General features: G+C 41.8%; 1 protein-coding gene across 3 annotated transcripts in view; it reads left to right on the top strand.

Moving 5' to 3' along the window:
* Positions 1-3,989: 3,989 nt before the first annotated feature.
* The window catches only part of STARD7 (StAR related lipid transfer domain containing 7), a 29,366-nt gene continuing 15,178 nt past the window's right edge, over positions 3,990-18,177 (top strand). Inside the window, exons 1-6 of one of the 3 annotated variants that reach the window (XM_077843402.1) lie at positions 3,990-4,800; positions 14,268-14,476; positions 14,836-14,885; positions 16,417-16,527; positions 16,608-16,690; positions 17,192-17,291. In XM_077843402.1, coding sequence (XP_077699528.1) covers positions 4,481-4,800; positions 14,268-14,476; positions 14,836-14,885; positions 16,417-16,527; positions 16,608-16,690; positions 17,192-17,291 — 873 coding nt within the window. In that variant the 5' untranslated portion in view covers positions 3,990-4,480. The remainder of the gene's footprint in view (positions 4,801-14,267; positions 14,477-14,835; positions 14,886-16,416; positions 16,528-16,607; positions 16,691-17,191; positions 17,292-18,177) is intronic. The other 2 variants (XM_077843400.1, XM_077843401.1) reach the window with 2 other exon arrangements.

Genomic DNA, 18,177 nt, shown 5'->3' with positions numbered 1-18,177 from the left:
AGTGGATGGTTAATGGAATGAGCCACATTTCCTACTACTATAGCTGGTCTTGAGGCCTCAACTGATATCATCATCTTCCTTCCTCTACCATCCATTTTAGATGCTTCTCACCCTCAGGAAGCACCTCTGCTGAGTGCTTGGTCACCATGTCCTTTTCAGGCCATGGCTGCTACACTTCTCTGTTTTCTATAAAAATTGAGCAAGGGTGTAACAGACAGCCAGCAGGACTGTTTGGGTGCCAAAAACATCTTCCTCTTTGCTCCCATTGTGTAACTGCAGTCCTTGCTCTTCCTGATAATCAGGGTCAATTACTGCTGTCAGGATGGTGATTCCTGCTTCTTGCCTGCTGGTCCCTTGGCATCAAGAGCCCAAAGTGCTCCATGGCACTTATAAATTAAAGTGCAATGGGATTTTTGCTATAACTTTTGATGAAAATACTTGCACTTTGGGAACCAGAACCTCAAAACTCTCAAAGCTCAGAGCTGCAGTGACAGAAATACCCAAATGGAATCACTGGGGTTAATGGTAAGTGAAGTCACTCCTACCTCCAACCTTTGCTCCCTGGGCCTATCTATGCTTATTGGGACATAGCACCATATTGACTGTCAAATTGAATGTACACTGTGCCATGGAAGGTGGTACCCCATCCTTAGTTGGCAGCATCTCTGTGCTGGAACCTCAGCTATGCCTTCACAAGCCATTCCTTCTGTTCTTGTTGGCATCTGGATGGTACAGAATGTAATATGGCCAGTGGATCCCATGGTCATGTGCACTGTCATGCCTCCTTTGTTGTGCAGTGGGTCCTTTGATCTGATACAGTGTTATCTGGGATCCTAGGTCAGTGGGTCAAACACTCAGTCAACACTGAAGATATTGGTGCTGGCTGAGGCCCTGCAAGTGGAAGAAGGCAAACTACACCTAGAATGTGGCAAATGCCAGCTAACATAAATTGATGCCATTTCCAGGATGGAAAGTATCTAATGTAGTAGATACTTAGTACTTAGTTGCTCTCCTTGAGAAATACTGCCATTTGGGGGGTTCAGCATTGGATTCATTGCCACAAGGCTGGGCATTCAGCAGTGGCATCAGCTTCTGTGAGTGGGAGCCCATGCTCTTGAGTCCACGTATTACTCCCATCCCTGCTACCACGGCTACTCCATTTACATGCCCATTGTACTGGTACTGAGGTAGCTGGTCACATCTGGCTGACATCAATTGGTGAGTCATTCTTTCTACTTGGTTGTTTAGTGCCTCTTTCATGGTAAATACTCTCTGGTGGGCATCTGCATACTTCAACCCTCTCTCCCAGACCTTCTCGTCCTTCATCTTTCTCATCTTTCTCCTAGCAGGTCCCCAATCAAACAGCCAAGCCAACTGCTAGTGCCATGAGTCTGTGTATATTCTATAGCTACATTTCTTTCCACACAAAGTGAATGGCCAGGTGTACCCACTGAGAGGATTTATCTATTGGGAGAATTACCCTGGCCACTGTCTTTCAAGATCACCTCAACGTAAGGCTATAGTACAGCCACAGTTCATTTTCTGCTTGCACCCACAAACCATTCTGACCAACTGCAAATCAAGTATTGCTTTTTTCCTTCCTCTGTCAGCTGGTCATAAATGACCCCATTTCCTATTGCAGCTATACCTATGAGCTGATGGAGAGACACTGGTCCACAAATGGTAGGGGATATGGATGTCTAGGCCACCTAGTTTACTTGTGCCTCTGATCCTGTTCATACCCAATTCTGGATGTACTACTTCCATCTTACTAGGAATTATTGCTGGGCCTACTCAACTTTGATGGGTCTGAATGGCAGAACCTAACTTACAAGCTCATGATGAAGAATTTGGGTCAAATATACAAAGGGAATAAAGTTTTTCAATTTGTTCTGGGTATACACAAGCAAAAGCAGTTTGTTGATAATAGATTGGGAGGTCAGGCTACAGAATGCTGTTAGGGCCTAGACAAAAAAGTAGAAGAGAGAATGGTGTAGAAGAAACTGATTTATAAAATTCTAAAAAGGAAGAATTGATAAGTGGGTACAGAAATGGAGGTAGCAAGCATATTTATGCCATCCTTTAAAAAAACAAAATCAGGGACACCTGGGTGGCTCAGTGGTTGAACGTCTGCCTTTGGCTCAGGGTGTGATCCTGGATTTCCGGGATCTAGTCCTCCTTCCCTCCCTCCTTGCACTGGGCTCCCCACAGGGAGCCTGCTTCTCCCTCTGCCTATGTCTCTGCCTCTCTGTCTCCCTCTGCCTATATCTCTGCCTCTCTGTGTCTCTCGTGAATAAATTAATCTTTAAAAACAAAAACAAAAAAATAAAATTCTAAGTGCTAAAGGAAAAAAAAGTGGTATCTGGAAAGAGGAACTCAAAGTCTTTTTTTTTTTTTTTTTTAAGATTTTATTTATGTATTCATGAGAGACAGGCAGAGGGAGAAGCAGGCTCCATGCAATGAGCCCGATGTGGGACCTGATCCTGGGACTCCAGGATCACACCCTGAGCCAAAGGCAGATGCAACCACTGAGCCACCCAGGTGTCCCTAAAAGTCTTTTGTTTTTCAAAGCTTTTTTGAAGATGGACTTGTGTTTATGTACTGAAGGAAAAGAGGCGTAGAGATGGAGAAAAATGGCCAGATTAGAGGGGTTTGGCTGGAGTTCCTGAGAATACATTTTGATAAAACAAAAACAGAAATAAAACAAACGAGTACAAGTGCTAAGCTTTTAATCAAGGGAAGCAAGACAGTAGGAAAGTTCATCTTCTTTCCCCATACCTCCCTCCTGGCCATCACTGAAAAAAGCCTGACTCATCAAAGCTTCAAATACTATTTTCTGTTATATTCCCCTTCTCCTTACTTGCTTTCAAGGAAAACTAAATATCAATACGAATTCCCAGAGTAAAATCAGACAGTCTGGATAGGATAGATCTGAATTTCAGCTTCTAGTAAAGCTTAATTTTTTTCTTTTTGGAGAAACACCGTTTATTAAGAACATCTACAATTGCTCAAATAGCTACAGTTAAATTTCTAAACGCAGTGTTGGAATGAGCACAACCCCTTTTGTTCAAGACATCCTTTTACAGTATTTTTTTTCTTGTCCCTAAGGCACTTAATATGGATGTAAAAAAATTAAGGAAACAATTTAGTGTAAGGTTTTCCTACTAGACCTCCAACAGTTTGATTTTAATGAGATTGGGTACAGAATAATAATAGTTTAATGTCCTTCATCGGTGGTGCAAGTAGGTTTCAGGAAACCTGTTCACCCTTCCGCTGGCACCTTTGAGTCAAAGGGAATGGGACAGCCACCAGTCGAACTGGCATTCTGCTACCCTTTTACCACGAGGCTTCCTCATTTCCGGCCTGCGACAGGCCACCTGCCCACCTAGGTCTCGGTAAAGTGTCCTGGGCTCTAAGGATGCCGCGACGGCCCGCTCTAGCGAGTGCTGACGCCCACCCTCGGAGCCCGGCTCTGTACCGTGGGTAATTGGGGCGCTTCCGCGAGAGCCAGCCCGGGAGAGATGGACGAAGGTCTCGACCGTAGCTACTTCTGGGCTTCCGCAGGGTCTCCCACTCACCAGGGCGTCCACACCGTCCAGCCCCCTCCCACTCCCCCAACCTGGACACCCTCAGCACCCGGCAGAGACGATGCTGAGACCCCAGCCCGCTCTTCATTCAAAGTACTGAAAGAGACGACGCTCTCCCGCCTCTCGGACCAACTGAGCACCGCGCAGGAACCTAACTGGCACTTGGTGGCACCCCTCAGCGGGGTGGGGTCGGGAGGCCGGAAGATGATGGCGGCGGCGGCAGGGTCTGTGGGTCACTCTGTGAGGCGCCCTTGACTGGCTCTCTGCTGCGCCACCTACCTTGCTAGCTTAGGGGTCCGGCACGCTGCGCGGAGGGGCGGGAAGGAGCGGTGACGAGCCCTTGGCAGCGCCAATCAGCACCGAGGAGTCCGGGCCGCGCCCAATCAGGGCCCGGGCGTCCGTGAAGGGGGTAGGTTGTAGGCGGGCAGCGCATGTGGTGGACACGGAACACCCGGGACCTCACCTGCTGCAGCAGCTGGGCCGCCCACCTCACTGCTTCTCAGGAGCGCTCCAGCACGAACCCTGGCGCCGGCTTGAGGACGCCAAGGAGGCAGGGGGGGCCAACAGGGCTGACCGGCCGCCGGCCCACCGGGTTCGCGGCCCGAGCCTAGGAACGCCCCTTGCAGCGGTTGCGGGGCCGCCCCCGCGGCTGTGCCATGACCGACTCTCTCCGCAGAGGGGATTCTTCCTCAGCGGTTGCTGCAGAGATAGATGGAAAGCCTGTTAGACCGTGAGAGGAGTTCGGGGCCGGCCAGTTAGGGGCACTGGGCGTCAGGCCGCCCGCGCTTCCCGGGATCGTTCCTTCGGCCCCGTGAGGGAGGCCTAGTTGGCCTCCGGGCGCGCGGCGGGCGCAGGGGGCGGGGCAAGGGGGTCCGGCCGGGGCGCGCGCAGGCATGTTCCTGCGGAGGCCGCCGGCCCTGGCCGCCTGGCTGGCGGGCGCGGCGGCGGCTGGGCGCGCGGGGGCGCGGGGCGGGGGCCTGCTCGCTCTGCTGGCCAATCAGTGCCGCTTTGTGACGGGCCTGCGCGTGCGGCGCGCGCAGCAGATCGCGCAGCTGTACGGCCGCCTCTACTCGGAGAGCTCGCGCCGCGTCCTCCTCGGACGCCTCTGGCGCCGGCTGCGCGGCCGCCCTGGCCATGCCTCTGCCTTGATGGCGGCGCTCGCGGGCGTGTTCGTGTGGGACGAGGAGAGGATCCAGGAGGAGGAGTTGCAGAGGTGAGACCGGAGGCGAGGTGGTTCGGGTTCGCTGGGGCGGGGGCCGGGCCGGTCCGGAGGGTGGCACGTCGAACCCAGGGGCCTGCTTTTGGCTCGGTGTCTCCCGTTTACCGGGTGGTACTTGGAAGTGGCGGTGCGGTCACTTGATCCTGCTTTAGCAGACCACGTTTGTGTGTGTGTGTGTGTGTGTGTGTGTGTGTGTGTGTTTATTGCCTCTGTGTTAATTTCACGTGTCGGGTTAGAAATAACGAAGTATAGGTTAGTGTAGGAGGGAAGACTTTGAATAGAGGGCATGACACGGAAGAAATAACGTTGTAAAAAATAAATAAGGTGCTGAAGGCATGTAACCTTTTGTTCACGAGATCTTTTAACTCATCCCGAAAGGTGCAAGCTCAAAGCAGATTTTAAATTTGACCTAAGGGTATGATTATGCAATTACAAAATACTTCGTTCCAAATGGGATTTCACGAGAAACGCCAGGAGAGTTCTTTTGTTACCGTGACTCTTGTGGCGGAATAATGAGGCTGGAAGAGGTTGGTCTTCCTCAGACAAACCAGGAGCCCCCAGACATTTTAACCTGCAAAAATTAGGTCAATTTTCTGCTGCTTTAGCTAGAACTTAGGGAATACTGTTTCATTAGGCTCTGAAATCACGCTGTCATCATCATCAAAACTTCTGTGTGAAAAAATGCAGTACCACTGATTGAATTTGTTAATATATGGTTTTAAATCTGAGCCCGTAACAGTTTTCAAGTAGTCTTAGGGATTTAGCTCTGATTTGATTTAGCTTTCACTTCACAGTATCTCTGATTTTCCTAAACTGCTCTCCCTCTCTCCCTTAAATTTTTGTTTCCCAATAAAACTTTATTTACAAAAATAGATGCTTGGCCCTAGACTGTGGTTTTGATTCCTACATTAGTATAATAAGAAAATTTCCTAGTCACTGAATGTCCACCTTGAGGATATAAATGCAACTTAAAATTATAACAGCAATCTTATTCACAAAAATGTTAAGCTAATAAAGGATGATAGGTAGTGTACCTAATTTCTGTTAGTATTCTGTTGCAGCTTGTCCATTGGTCTAATGAAACAATCTCAGGTATGAGAAATTAATTTATGGAAGGAAAACTTTTAAATTAAGAAATTATCGGGAACCCTGGGTGGCGCAGTGGTTTAGTGCCTGCCTTTGGCCCAGGGCGCGATCCTGGAGACCCAGGATCGAATCCCATGTCGGGCTCCCAGGGAATGGAGCCTGCGTCTCCCTCTGCCTATGTCTCTGCCTCTCTCTCTCTCTCTGTGTGACTATCATAAATAAAAAAAATTAAAAAAAAATAAATAAATTAAGAAATTATCAATTAACTGGTTGAATTTGAGATTTGATCAATTAACTGCTTGATTTCGTGAGATGATATACTCATGTTCCACAGTAGTCATATTTGAAAGGAAAATTCCCAGTTGGATCTATTTAGGAAAGAGAAAGACCAGAAAAGGGCAAATTATTTGATGCAAAAGAGAGGGAAGATGTTTTGGGGTGGAAATTTAGGGGCCTAGGTGGTAGATGACATTCTTTGGCCTACTTCATGTGTTTTTATGGACAATATATCCTGGAGCCTCGGTTTAGTAGGTCTTCCATTAGTGGGAGCCAGAGAAGAAAACAAGGTAAAAGATGAATGTGATAAACATTTGAGCCAGTAGTCACTACTCACTGAGGCAGACAGAGAGACCAGTTGACCAGGCCCTGTATTCATTCTGTTTTCCTCTCTGTCTTCTTTGGGCTGTCTCTGAAACCTGGGGACAGTTGAAACATTTTTGATTCTAATCCAACTCCTGAAGAGGTATTGCTGTTAACTCACTTGGGAATTTCATAAACTTAGACTTAAGGTCAGTCAGAACACTTAAGATGCTTTTTTGGCCCTCCAGAGTTGTTATTTAGTAAAGGCTTTCATTTAGCACTTCATTTTCCAGTTCATGCCTGAATTCAGTCATATACTTAAAACTTGACGAAGGTATCCATTTTGAGGATTTTTTACAAATGTTTGTTGTCTTGCTATAGAGACAAATACTCTGTTCAACTACATCTTGTTTGTAAAGTGGTTCTGTAGATTTCTCATATTTCTAATATTTTGTATTTTATTTTATTGAATAAAGTATTCTGGATTCGGGTTAACTTTCTTTGTTAAGTATTCAATTTGCTTTAAAGGAGCCACTGCTGAGTTTTGTCATAGCTAGTTTAGTACATCTTAGATTTTGTTTGCTCTAGTGAAAGGATATTGAGTGGCTTCCATAATGGAGTACAGTTGAATGTGCCTCGGGACAAGTACATTTTTTTTCATTGTATAATGGAAGAAGAGCATGATTGTCCCATGGCCTCTAAATCACAGCATTTGGTTCTTCTTGTGCTGTTTCTGCACCATCTTGTTCTTGTATTCTCTTTGAATGTGTGATTTAACATGGTATGTGTTTTTTCTTATATTATTTAAGTTTCTATTTAGAAGGAAAAGGACTAACCTTGCTTTCAGTTCTCTTGTGCTTAAGAACATCTTAACAAATAGAATCTCATTTTTCTAGCAACAGCAAGAAAATTTGAGAAAAAGAAGTAACTTGTACAAAGTGATTTTGACTGATGGGGGCCAGGTGCAGAAATTAGGTCTTTTAAATGCTTGGTCTAGCATTTTTACCCAATTGGTTTCATTTATACAAGTCAAACAAAATAACTTTTCAATCACTGTTTTTGGTGTAGAATCACTTATTCTGTGAGCCCACAGCGATCTTATGGAAAAATACAGTAGTAATTTTTTATTGCTTTGGAACATTAAAAAAAAATTACAGGAACAAAAAGAGGAAGGAAGTTAAGAAATATGAAAGGCTAGGGGAAAATGTTCCATTAACCCCTCCTCTGTTTAAAAAAGTTACAGTCCATTGCTCCAGAAATTTGAGTAAATAAGTGCCAGTAAAGTTTCATAAAGAAAATTGTTCAGTTTCCCAGTTTTGTTTCTCAAAGCATTTAGAACAATTTTAACTTTTCAGTATTAGATATATGATTAACAAAAAGTCCTTTTTCTTTTTGTCACTGTCACTTGAAGATTTCTTTTTACTGACATACCGTTCTTAGATGATCAGAACTACGTAAAATTTGATTTGAATTTTTTGACATTGTCTTCATTATTTTACCATTAACCAGTTGGCTCAGAATTGCAGTGAATCAGCTGATGTCTTATATTTCTTTTGTCTCTTGACAGTTATAATAAAAGTCTTTGACTTTAACAGTAATTTGGAATTTATCGAAGGGATCATATGAAATGCAGTTTTGTTTTTGTTTTTGTTTTTTACTGAAATTACTAATTACAGGAATGGCTTCATTTGAATAATCTTGGACCTTTGTATCAAACTCTACTGAGGGCAGGATCTCCTACATTAGCCAAATCTGGTTATACTTATTACTTTGTTTTAATAGTTTTATGCCTTCAGTTTTCATACCTCTCAGCCCAGCCTTTTTCATCTGTTGAAATGACTTTAGTTTTGGAGAAAGAGAAGCATTGGCTGTCTTTTCTTGATCCTCTTACTAATCTGCTGTTACTATTTTGGGAATAATCTCTTTTGTCCTTTCTTACTACTTGTTAAGTCTCTTAGATAACAAAGTTTAGACACCCACCCTGTCCAAACAAGATTTGGCACAGCAGGCTAAAGAGATGTATGGTGAGAGGTTTTCCTTCCTTCACATATATGATAGAGACTTTGGGCACCTGTGTGCTAATTATGTCTGCATGTCAGCATTTCGAAGTTGAGATCTTTCAGAGATTGTTGAATATGGGGGCAAGAATCATTTGCATTTCATGCTGCAGTCTTGCACCAGCATTTAGATTGTGCTATTTCAAGAATGAATGTCGTGCCTTCACACGACATTTTTCTCCTCCTCTGGAGACTTGGTCTCATAATTTTAATCAAGGCCACCTAGTGACCTTTAATTATATAGGAGAGGTTGATTAAGCAATGGATCAGAAGCTCTGTACCACCTTAGACGGCCATTAAAAATATTGCATATAGTCATATAGTTTAATTTTCTTGAAATCTTATTACAGTGTAATTTTATGAGCTTCTGATGTACTTTTAATAAGGCATTTCTGCCCTTCATTTTGTGATAAGAATGACATTCACGGGTGGTGCTTAATTTTTATTGAAGAATGCCTTGCTAGTCCAGAAAAGTGTCATAACTGGTTCCCTGTATGCCTGAATTGTTCTGAGCAAGTCTAGCTGTGGTTTTGCTTTTGCTTTCTCCTGAAAGATCTTATTGTCTACTGTAAAGTTCCTTCCCCATTTCTATGCGTTTGCAGTGGTAGCAGTGAATCCTGTTTTGCAATTTTTAATTCAAATTAAAAATTTGAAAATATAGTTAAACTTTTTTCATCAGGACATCAGTATAAATTATACTGGCTAGGGTTCTTAACTTAAGCCAAAAGACATTGATCAAAGGGATTAATTAAAGGTGTTATGTCACTCAGGGCATTGACAAGAAGGTCAGAATACAGGTTGGCCAAGACCTGCTGTAGGAATAATCTCCTTAGGGCAGTGTTGCTGTTTGTTTGTTTTTTAATAAGATTTTATTTATTCGTGAGAGACACACAGAGAGGGAGGCAGAGACATAGGTGGAGGGAGAAGCAGGCTCCATGCAGGGAGCCTGATGTGGGACTCCATCCTGGGGCTCCAGGATCACCCCCTGAGCTGAAGGCAGATGGTTAACTGCTGAGCCACCTAGGCATCCCTGGTTTTGTTTTCCCTGGATTGATTGCACTGTTGGACACTCAGCTCCTTCAAGATCATGGAGAATAATCTCCAAAAGATCTTGTGCCTTTTATTATTTCCTCATGATTCATATCCTCTACTAGAAGTGTCTAATTAACCTCACTTAAATTAGGTGTCATGTTCTAACTGCTAGGACTTGAGAGGGGGCTCTATCCCACCTACTTGGGATTCTCTCAAATATGAAAAGATTTTGGGCTGTCAAAACAACAAAATGTTCCCTATATAAATATTTTTATCTAAGTACAAAGTTTAAAATTCAGAAATGGAATTTTAGAGCTAATAGAAACCTTCAGGAAATAATGTCTTAACTTTATAGGTGGAAAAGGGAGGGCCTTACAGGTAAGATGATTTGCATAAGATCACATAGCCAGTTGGCAGAGCCAGGACTGGAACACAGATCTTTACAGTCATCATCACTTTGGATTGCTCTGAACTTTTCATCGTATAACTTTGAATATAACTTTAATATAACTTTTGAATTTTTGAATTTTAAAGTAATGTACTAATGTTGTCTTTTAATAAGAATTTGAATTGTTGGGGCCTACTTTCATACTTAATTTATTCAGTAAACATTTGAGTGCCTGGTGTTTACCAGGTACTTGCTAGGATCTGATTCTGGGATATTAGGGGATTCATAGTTCAGTAAGGAAGGCAGATATAAAGATAAGGTAAGCATAATATAATAGAATATGTGTCTGCATAGGAATAGAAGTAAATGTATATGGTTAACTCTGCCTGGAAGTTAACCTTGAACCTTATGTTTTTTGAAGGTTAAAGAGGAGTGGGCATTTCAGACAAAATGTATTAGTAGTTGGTATTTTCTTCAGTCTTGAAGAGCAGAAGCATTGTATATGATACAGAGGGCCAACAAGCTTTCTTTCCTATCCACTATTTAAAAGTTAAGGGGAAAATACAATCTATGGGTTTTGTTTGTTTGTTTTTGTTTTTAAGCTTTTATGTATTTGAGAGCAAGGATGTGCATGCATGTGCATGCACAAGGGTGTGGGCAGAGGGAGAGGAAGAAAGAATGTTAACCAGGTTCCACATTCAGTGAGGAGCCCATATGGGACTTGATCTCAGGACCCTGAGATCATGACCTGAGCTGAAATCAGGAGTCCAGTGCTTAACCAACTAACCCACGCAGGCACCTCTGAAACATTTTATAATTTTTTAAACATGCCTTGTTGGTGCCTAGGTGGCTCAGTCAATTAAGCCAACTCTCCCTCTGCCCACCTCCTCACACTTTCTTTAAAAAAAAAAAAAAAAAACTTAAAATGTTTCAGTTATATAAAAAGACTTTAATGTGAATGTTACAAATGCAGTTAGATATTTTTAAAAGATATTTATTTTAGAAGGAAATAGAGAGCACCCAGGTGAAAGAATCCTAAGCAGACTGTCTGCTCTGGCAGAGCCCCCACAGAGCTCCCATCTCAGGATGCTGAGGTCATGACCTTAGCTAAAACCAGGAGTTGGTTTCTTAACCAACTAAGCCACCCAAGAACCCCCAAATACAATTGTGTTTAAGAAATAAAATATTATAGTTAAAGCCTCCTCTGTGCCCTTGTCCAGTTGAAATCTCTTATGTCTCCCAGATTATCTATCTCAATTTGTTGCATTTCATTCCTTTCTGTGTCTTTATAAATATGTATATGTCCCTAAATGATACATAATGACACAAAAGCATATACATGGTATTACCTTAAATGTTTTAAAGCTTTATGCTGTTCAGAACAAAATACTAACAGGTGGAATCCAGTAACATAGAAAGGAACAGGAACGGTGGCATTTATTTCAGGAGAATATGGTTAGTTATCATATAAAAATGATGTTGTAGTAAACACTACAACATGCTAATAGAATAAAGGACAAAAAAACCCCACATGATCATCTCAGTACATGGAGAAAAGCTTTTGACAGTTCAGTCTCCTTTCATGATAAAATAAAAGTATTCAACAACTAGGGATAGAAGGAAACTTCCTCAATTTGGTAAGGGGCATCTACAAAAAACACAGCTAACACATAGTTTTTGTTTTGTTTTTTTGTTTTTTGTTTTTTTGTTTTTTTGTTTTGCTAACACATAGTTTAATGGTGGAAGCCTGAAAGCTTTTCCCCTAATATCAGGAATAAGACAAAGATGTGTGCTCTTATCACTTCCCTTCAACATTGCATTCCACGTCCTTGCTGAAAACTATAAAAGACCATTGCAAGAAATTTTAAAGCATATAAATGAGAAGATCTCTGTTCATTTGTTGGAAGACAATATTGTAAAGATAACAGTACTAATCAAACTTATTTATAAATTCAACACAATCGCTATCAGAATCTTAGCACACTACCTTGTGCAAATCGACAAGCTAATCCTAATACTTACATGGAAATGGAAAAGACCTGAAATGGTCAAAACTGTCTTGAAAAAGGACATCAAATTGGGGGACTGACTCTTCCTGATTTGAAAACTTACTACTAAGCTATACTAGTTCAGATGATATGGTACTAGCATAAGGATAGATATTTAAGATATTTAAATTGTTGGAATAAAATCGAGAGTTTAGAAAAACCTTTATTTTTTTAAAAAAGATTTTATTTATTTGTTCATGAGAGGCACAGAAAGAGGCAGACGCAGAGGGAGAGGCAGGCTCCATGCGGGGAACCTGATATGGGACTCGATCCCAGGACCATGGGATCACACCCTGAGCCAAAGGCAGACAGACACTCAACTGCTAAGTCACCCAGGTGTCCCAAGAACAGTCTTCATTTTTTTTCTTTAAAATATTTATTCATGAGAGACTGAGAGAGAAAGAGAGAGAGAAGCAGGAGAGAGAGAGAGAGAGGGAGGGAGGGAGGGAGGGAGAAGCAGGCTCCATGCAGGAAGCCCGACACGGGATTCAATCCGGGGAGCTTGGGATCATGCCCTGAGTCAAAGGCAGACGCTCAACTGTTGAGCCACCCAGACTCAAATGGCACTGGGACAAGTAGAAATGCACATGCAAAATGTTTAGATCCCCTACCTCACACCACATACAAAAATGAACTCTAAATGGATCAAACTGTTAACTAATACTAAAACTCTTAGAAGAGGAGAACCTGGGTTGCTCAGTGATTGAGTGTCTGCCTCCGGCTCTGGGTGTAATCCTGGGGTCCTGGGATTGAGTCTCCCATCGGGCTCCTCACAGGAAGCCTGCTTCACCCTCTGCCTGTGCCTCTGCCTCTCTCTGTGTCTGCCATGAATAAATAAATAAAATCTTAAGAAATTCTTAGAAGAAAATATAGTCATAAGTCCTTATGACTTTAGATTAGGAAATGTGATGGTTTCTTAGCTGTAACACAAGAAACATAAGCACTCAAAGAAAATGTAGATGAATTAGACTTCATCAAAATTAAAGACTTGTTTATCAAAGGTCACTATCAAAAAAGTGAAAAGACAACCCACAGAATGAGAGAAAAAATATTTTTTAAAGATTTTATTTACTTATTCATGAAAAACACACAGAGAGAAGCAGAGACACAGGCAGAGGGAGAAGCAGGCTCCATGCAGGAAGCCCAGTGTGGGACTCGATCTCGGGACTCTAGGATCATGCCCTGAGCCAAAGGCTCAACCACTGAGCCACCCAGGCATCCCAAGAGAAAATATTTATAAATCATATCTGATAAGGGACCATTATTCAGAATATATAAACACTCTTACAATTTAGTAATAAAAAGACAATCCAATTTAAAAATAGGCAAAGATTTCAATAGATATTTCTCCAAATTAAATACACAGATGGCCAATAAGCACTGGAAAATATGCCAGTGTCATTAGTCACTGGTGAAATACAAATCAAAGACCACAATGAGATCTACTTCTCACACCCACTAGAACTGCTAGAATCAGAGAGATAGTTATTGTCTAATAACAAGTGTTGGCAAGGATGTGAAGCAGTTGGAACCCTCATACATTGTTGGTTTGACTATAAGATGGTGCAGCTGCTTTGGAAAATATTTTGGTACTTCCTCAAAAGGTTAAACAGTTGCCATCACCCAGCTGATCCACTCCTAGGAACCTACTCAAGAGAACTGAAAACCTGTGTCTACATGAAAACTGGTAACACAAATGTTCATAGCATTATTATTCATAATGGCTAAAAAGTAAAAACAACCTAAATGCCCATCACCTGATGAATGGATAAACAAAATATGATATATCCCATTCAGTGAAATAGTCAAAAAAAGAAGGAACAAAGTGTATACCATGAATCAACCTTGAAAAATATGCTAAGACACTAGACTATATATTGTATAATTCTCTTTATATGAATTGTCCAAAATAGGCAAGTTCATAGAGACAAAATAGATTAGTTGGTGTCAGAGGTTTATGGGGAGACACGACTGGGGAGTGACTGCTGATGGGTATAGGTTTTGCGAGGGGGGGGGATGATGAAAATCATGTTTGTTTATTCATGAGAGGCAGAGATATAGGCAGAAGAAGCAGGCTCCACGCAGGGAGCTCAATGTGGGACTCGGTCCCAGGACCCCAGGATCACAACCTGAGCCAAAGGCAAAAGCTCAACCACCGAGCCACCCAGGCATCCCAAAACGCATACCATTTTTATACAATTCATTGTGTGGACATTTCATTTCATGAGATTGACTACAGCCACCTGTACCTTTTGTTTTTCTCCTTTGCAGATCTATTGATGAGATGAAACGGTTGGAGGAAATGTCACATATGTTTCAGCGCTCTGGAGTTGAACGCCACCCTCCAGAACCAAAATCCCAGACAGAAGGGACTGAAGATTCAGGGGGCAAAGAACAGCCATGGGAAATGGTGATGGATAAGAAACACTTCAAGCTCTGGCGGCGTCCTATTACAGGCACCCACCTTTACCAGTACAGAGGTGAGCCCAGCTTGGCTGCCTTGCAGGTGTGTTCTATGATGTCCTTTCCCAGATGTGCAGGACTTTTGTTCTTCATACTCTCTAAACCTTTTGTTCTGGTTGTTGCTCAGAAAATTTGCCATGGTTTCCTGTTTTTTGTTTTTGTTTTTCTCCCAGATGATAAGCATCTCAGCGTCTTCATTACTATTCTTTACTGTAGGTTGTCTTTGTCTTACTTTGCTCCCCCAATGTGACGTCTAGTTTCTGAATCTGCCTTTAAATTCTGTCAGTACTCTAAAATTAAAATACAGTTAAGTGATAGAAATAAGGTGAGCGATGAAGGTGTGGCAAACATCTCTTGTTCTTTCTTGACATTCTAGTTTTTGGAACCTACACAGATGTGACACCCCGGCAGTTCTTCAATGTTCAGGTGAGTAAATTTTTCTTCCCAGTTTTGGAGCTTCTAAGCCTAGAAATCCACTTACCACTGTCCACATGAATAATTTCTTCAACTCAGAAGACATTGGCTTCAGTACATCCATCTATCTTTGTACCCTTCATCTCATGTCAGATAGCATCTGGGTAAACATTGGACTTACTACTCTTTGTGCAGTGGGGATGAGATCAATTCTGTTCTCTCATAGGGCTATTGGGAAGATTAAATATAGGGATGTATTTGAATGCTTTAGTATATTTTATAAGGGTTTATAGTTATTTTTCCCCAAATAGTTTAAGGGTAAATTACATATGTGGCCCTTTATTCCAGAATCCTTCAATGTATATTTCCTAAAACTAGACATGTTCTCTTAACCATGGTATCATTATCAAAGTTTATAAATTTAACATGTTGCATGCAGCTCTTAGGTTATAACCTTCTGTTTGTATTCTGGTTTTTTATCTGTTTTTTTTTTTTTTTGGTTTTTTATCTGTTGACCCAGTGATGTCCTTTATAGCATATTCCTTTTCAGTACAGTTCCAGTCAGGATTTAGTAATCTGGAACATCCCCAGTGAAGATATTTTTATTTAGTAAAGATGAAGAGTATCTATTCAAAGACTCTTTCCTCCTTGGGGAGAAATGAATGAAAAGCCTGTTTTGTCAGGCTTTCACTAGTAAGATGTAAGTGCACACTTCCCCCCACACACTGAATTTATATTGAATTTTTGTTGGGTTTGGATGTGTACGATATGTCTTATTTTGAAATTCCCTACTTATTAGTCAATGCTGAAATTAAAAAACATGATACTTGTATTTCTTTGTGTGAGGTATCTGCTCATACTTTTATTCATGAGAGACACAGGCAGAGGGAGAAGCAGGCTTCCCATGGGGAGCCCGATGTGGGACTTGATCCCGGGTCTCCAGGATCAGGCCCTGGGCTGAAGACAGGCACCCAACTGCTGAGCCACCCAGGCGCCCCTGTTTAAAACTTTAAAAAATTGTTTTGCCCTTACACATTATATCATTATCTATTGTATTTTTCCCAGACATATCTATCACAATATTTTTTTTCTTAAGTTTTTCTTTGCTTTGTCTTATTTTTTAATAAGATTATGTTTTCAAGGTATAACGCTATGGGCCTATAACAAAGGATTTTTTTTTTAAAGATTTTGTTTATTTATTCATGAGAGACACAGAGAGAGAGCAAGGCAGAGACACAGGCAGAGGGAGAAGCAGGTTCCATGCAGGGAGCCCAATGTGGGACTTGATCCGGGGACTTCAGGATCACACCCTGCGCCGAAGGCAGACGCTAAACTGCTGAGCCACTCGGGCTGCCCCTAACAAAGGATTTTAAAAGACTTACCTGTAGTATACACAGCCGTATCTTTCACACTTTGCTGCTTTTAGGTCAGGTTACTGTTTCAGAATAAGGTCCTTGGGTCAGAGGTCCAAGCGTCTGGAGAAGTCTTCTGCAGCTTTGTTTTGGATTTCTTGGGTCTTCCATAGTCTTTTCTCTTTCTGCAGCTGGATACGGAGTATAGAAAAAAGTGGGATGCCCTGGTAATCAAGCTGGAAGTAATTGAGAGGGATGTGGTTAGTGGTTCTGAGGTTCTTCACTGGGTAACCCATTTTCCTGTGAGTATTTTTACTACTCTTCTTACTTTCATCACATCCGTGTGGGGCAGAACACTAATTCTGCCTATTCTTTGCTTTAGTATCCAATGTACTCCCGGGATTATGTTTATGTTCGACGGTATAGCGTGGATCAGGAAAACAACGTGATGGTGTTGGTGTCACGGTATGTGTAGTTACCTGTGGCTCCTGCTGAGTTCCTTTAGCTGTGTCTTTCATATATGTCTGGTGGGAGTTTACATGTTTTAAGTGCTATTATGAGTGATGCTAGGACCCCATCCATCCCAACTAGAACATGAGTGGGCTATGACTGGTGACCATAGTCTAGGGAGATTGAAGGGATATAAGCTTTTCTTTGGGAGGGGGGGGGGATATAAGCTTTTCATTAAGCTTTTTGTTTAGTTCCTTAAGTTGATAATTAAAAAAAAAAAAAGAAAGAAATGCTCTCTTCTTCAACGTGAAGCCTAGAAAGCCAGGAATCACCAAAGAAACTCACTTTGTTTTTAGAACTTAGTTTTATTCATTCATTTTAGTGACTCCTGTTTTAAAAATTAGAGCCAGCTTTTTAGATTTTCCTTTTTAGCTCTCATGCTGTTTTTTGTTTTTTGTTTTTTGTTTTTAACATGTAGACATTACTAAGAGTTTCCTTAATTTTTCTCCTTACCAGTGCTGTGGAGCACCCTAGTGTTCCAGAGTCTCCAGAATTTGTAAGGGTCAGATCATATGAATCCCAGATGGTTATCCGTCCCCACAAGTCATTTGATGAGGTGAGTTTTAAGTCATTGAAGAGATGATGTGTAGTGGCTTTGGAATTTTCTCAAGGAATGCCTTTTGTCTGAACTGGGAAGGGCAGTGGTTCTCAAACTCAGCATGCATTAGAGTCCACTGGAGCTTGATAACATTGCTGGGGTATGGCCCAAGAATTCTCATTTGTGAGAAGTTCCCAGGTGAAGCTGATGCTCCTGGTTTGGGAACCACTGCTTTAGGGTGATATGCCTAGATCTCCCAGGACAAAGTACTGATGACCCACTGGCTCCTGTTTGTGTGAGAGACAGAAGACAATGGTCTGTCCTTAGCATTCCTTTTTTTTTTTTTTTTTTTTTTTAGATTTTATGTATGTTTATTCATGAGAGACACATACAGAGAGAGGCAGAGACAGAGACATAGGCAGAGGGAGAAGCAGGCCCCCTGCAGGGAGCTCAGTGCAGGACTCCATCCCAGGACTCTAGGATCATGACCTGAGCCAAAGGCAGATGCTCAACCACTGAGCCACCCAGGTGCCCCCTTAGCATTCTTTAGGAACTGAAGGGAGCACCTTTACCATCAAAATTTCACCACTGGGCAGAACACTTAAAATCTTTCTGGAATTGTTTCCTTATCTGTAAGATGGCTGAGACTAATGCTCTCAGCCTTCTTTAAAATTCTGTGACCTTTCTTTGAGAAGAATATATTTTTCAACTTAGGAAGTGTTTTTTGTTGTTGTTTTAGCCAAATCTCTATTGAGTTTTCATATTGATTCCAGTGGTTGCTGTTTTTAGTTGTATTTCACTTTATAATTAAAGGCTTTGTTTCTCCCTATTATTTTTGTTTTTGAGCTGTGTGAGCTGTGTGCTTTAGTGTGGTTTTGTTTTCAACAAGTTGTTCTATTTATAC

Source organism: Canis aureus, chromosome 12, assembly GCF_053574225.1.
Source record: "Canis aureus isolate CA01 chromosome 12, VMU_Caureus_v.1.0, whole genome shotgun sequence".
NCBI lineage: Eukaryota > Metazoa > Chordata > Mammalia > Carnivora > Canidae > Canis > Canis aureus.
The sequence above is the reverse complement of the archived record's forward strand: the minus strand, read 5'-3'. Positions and strand labels throughout refer to the sequence as shown.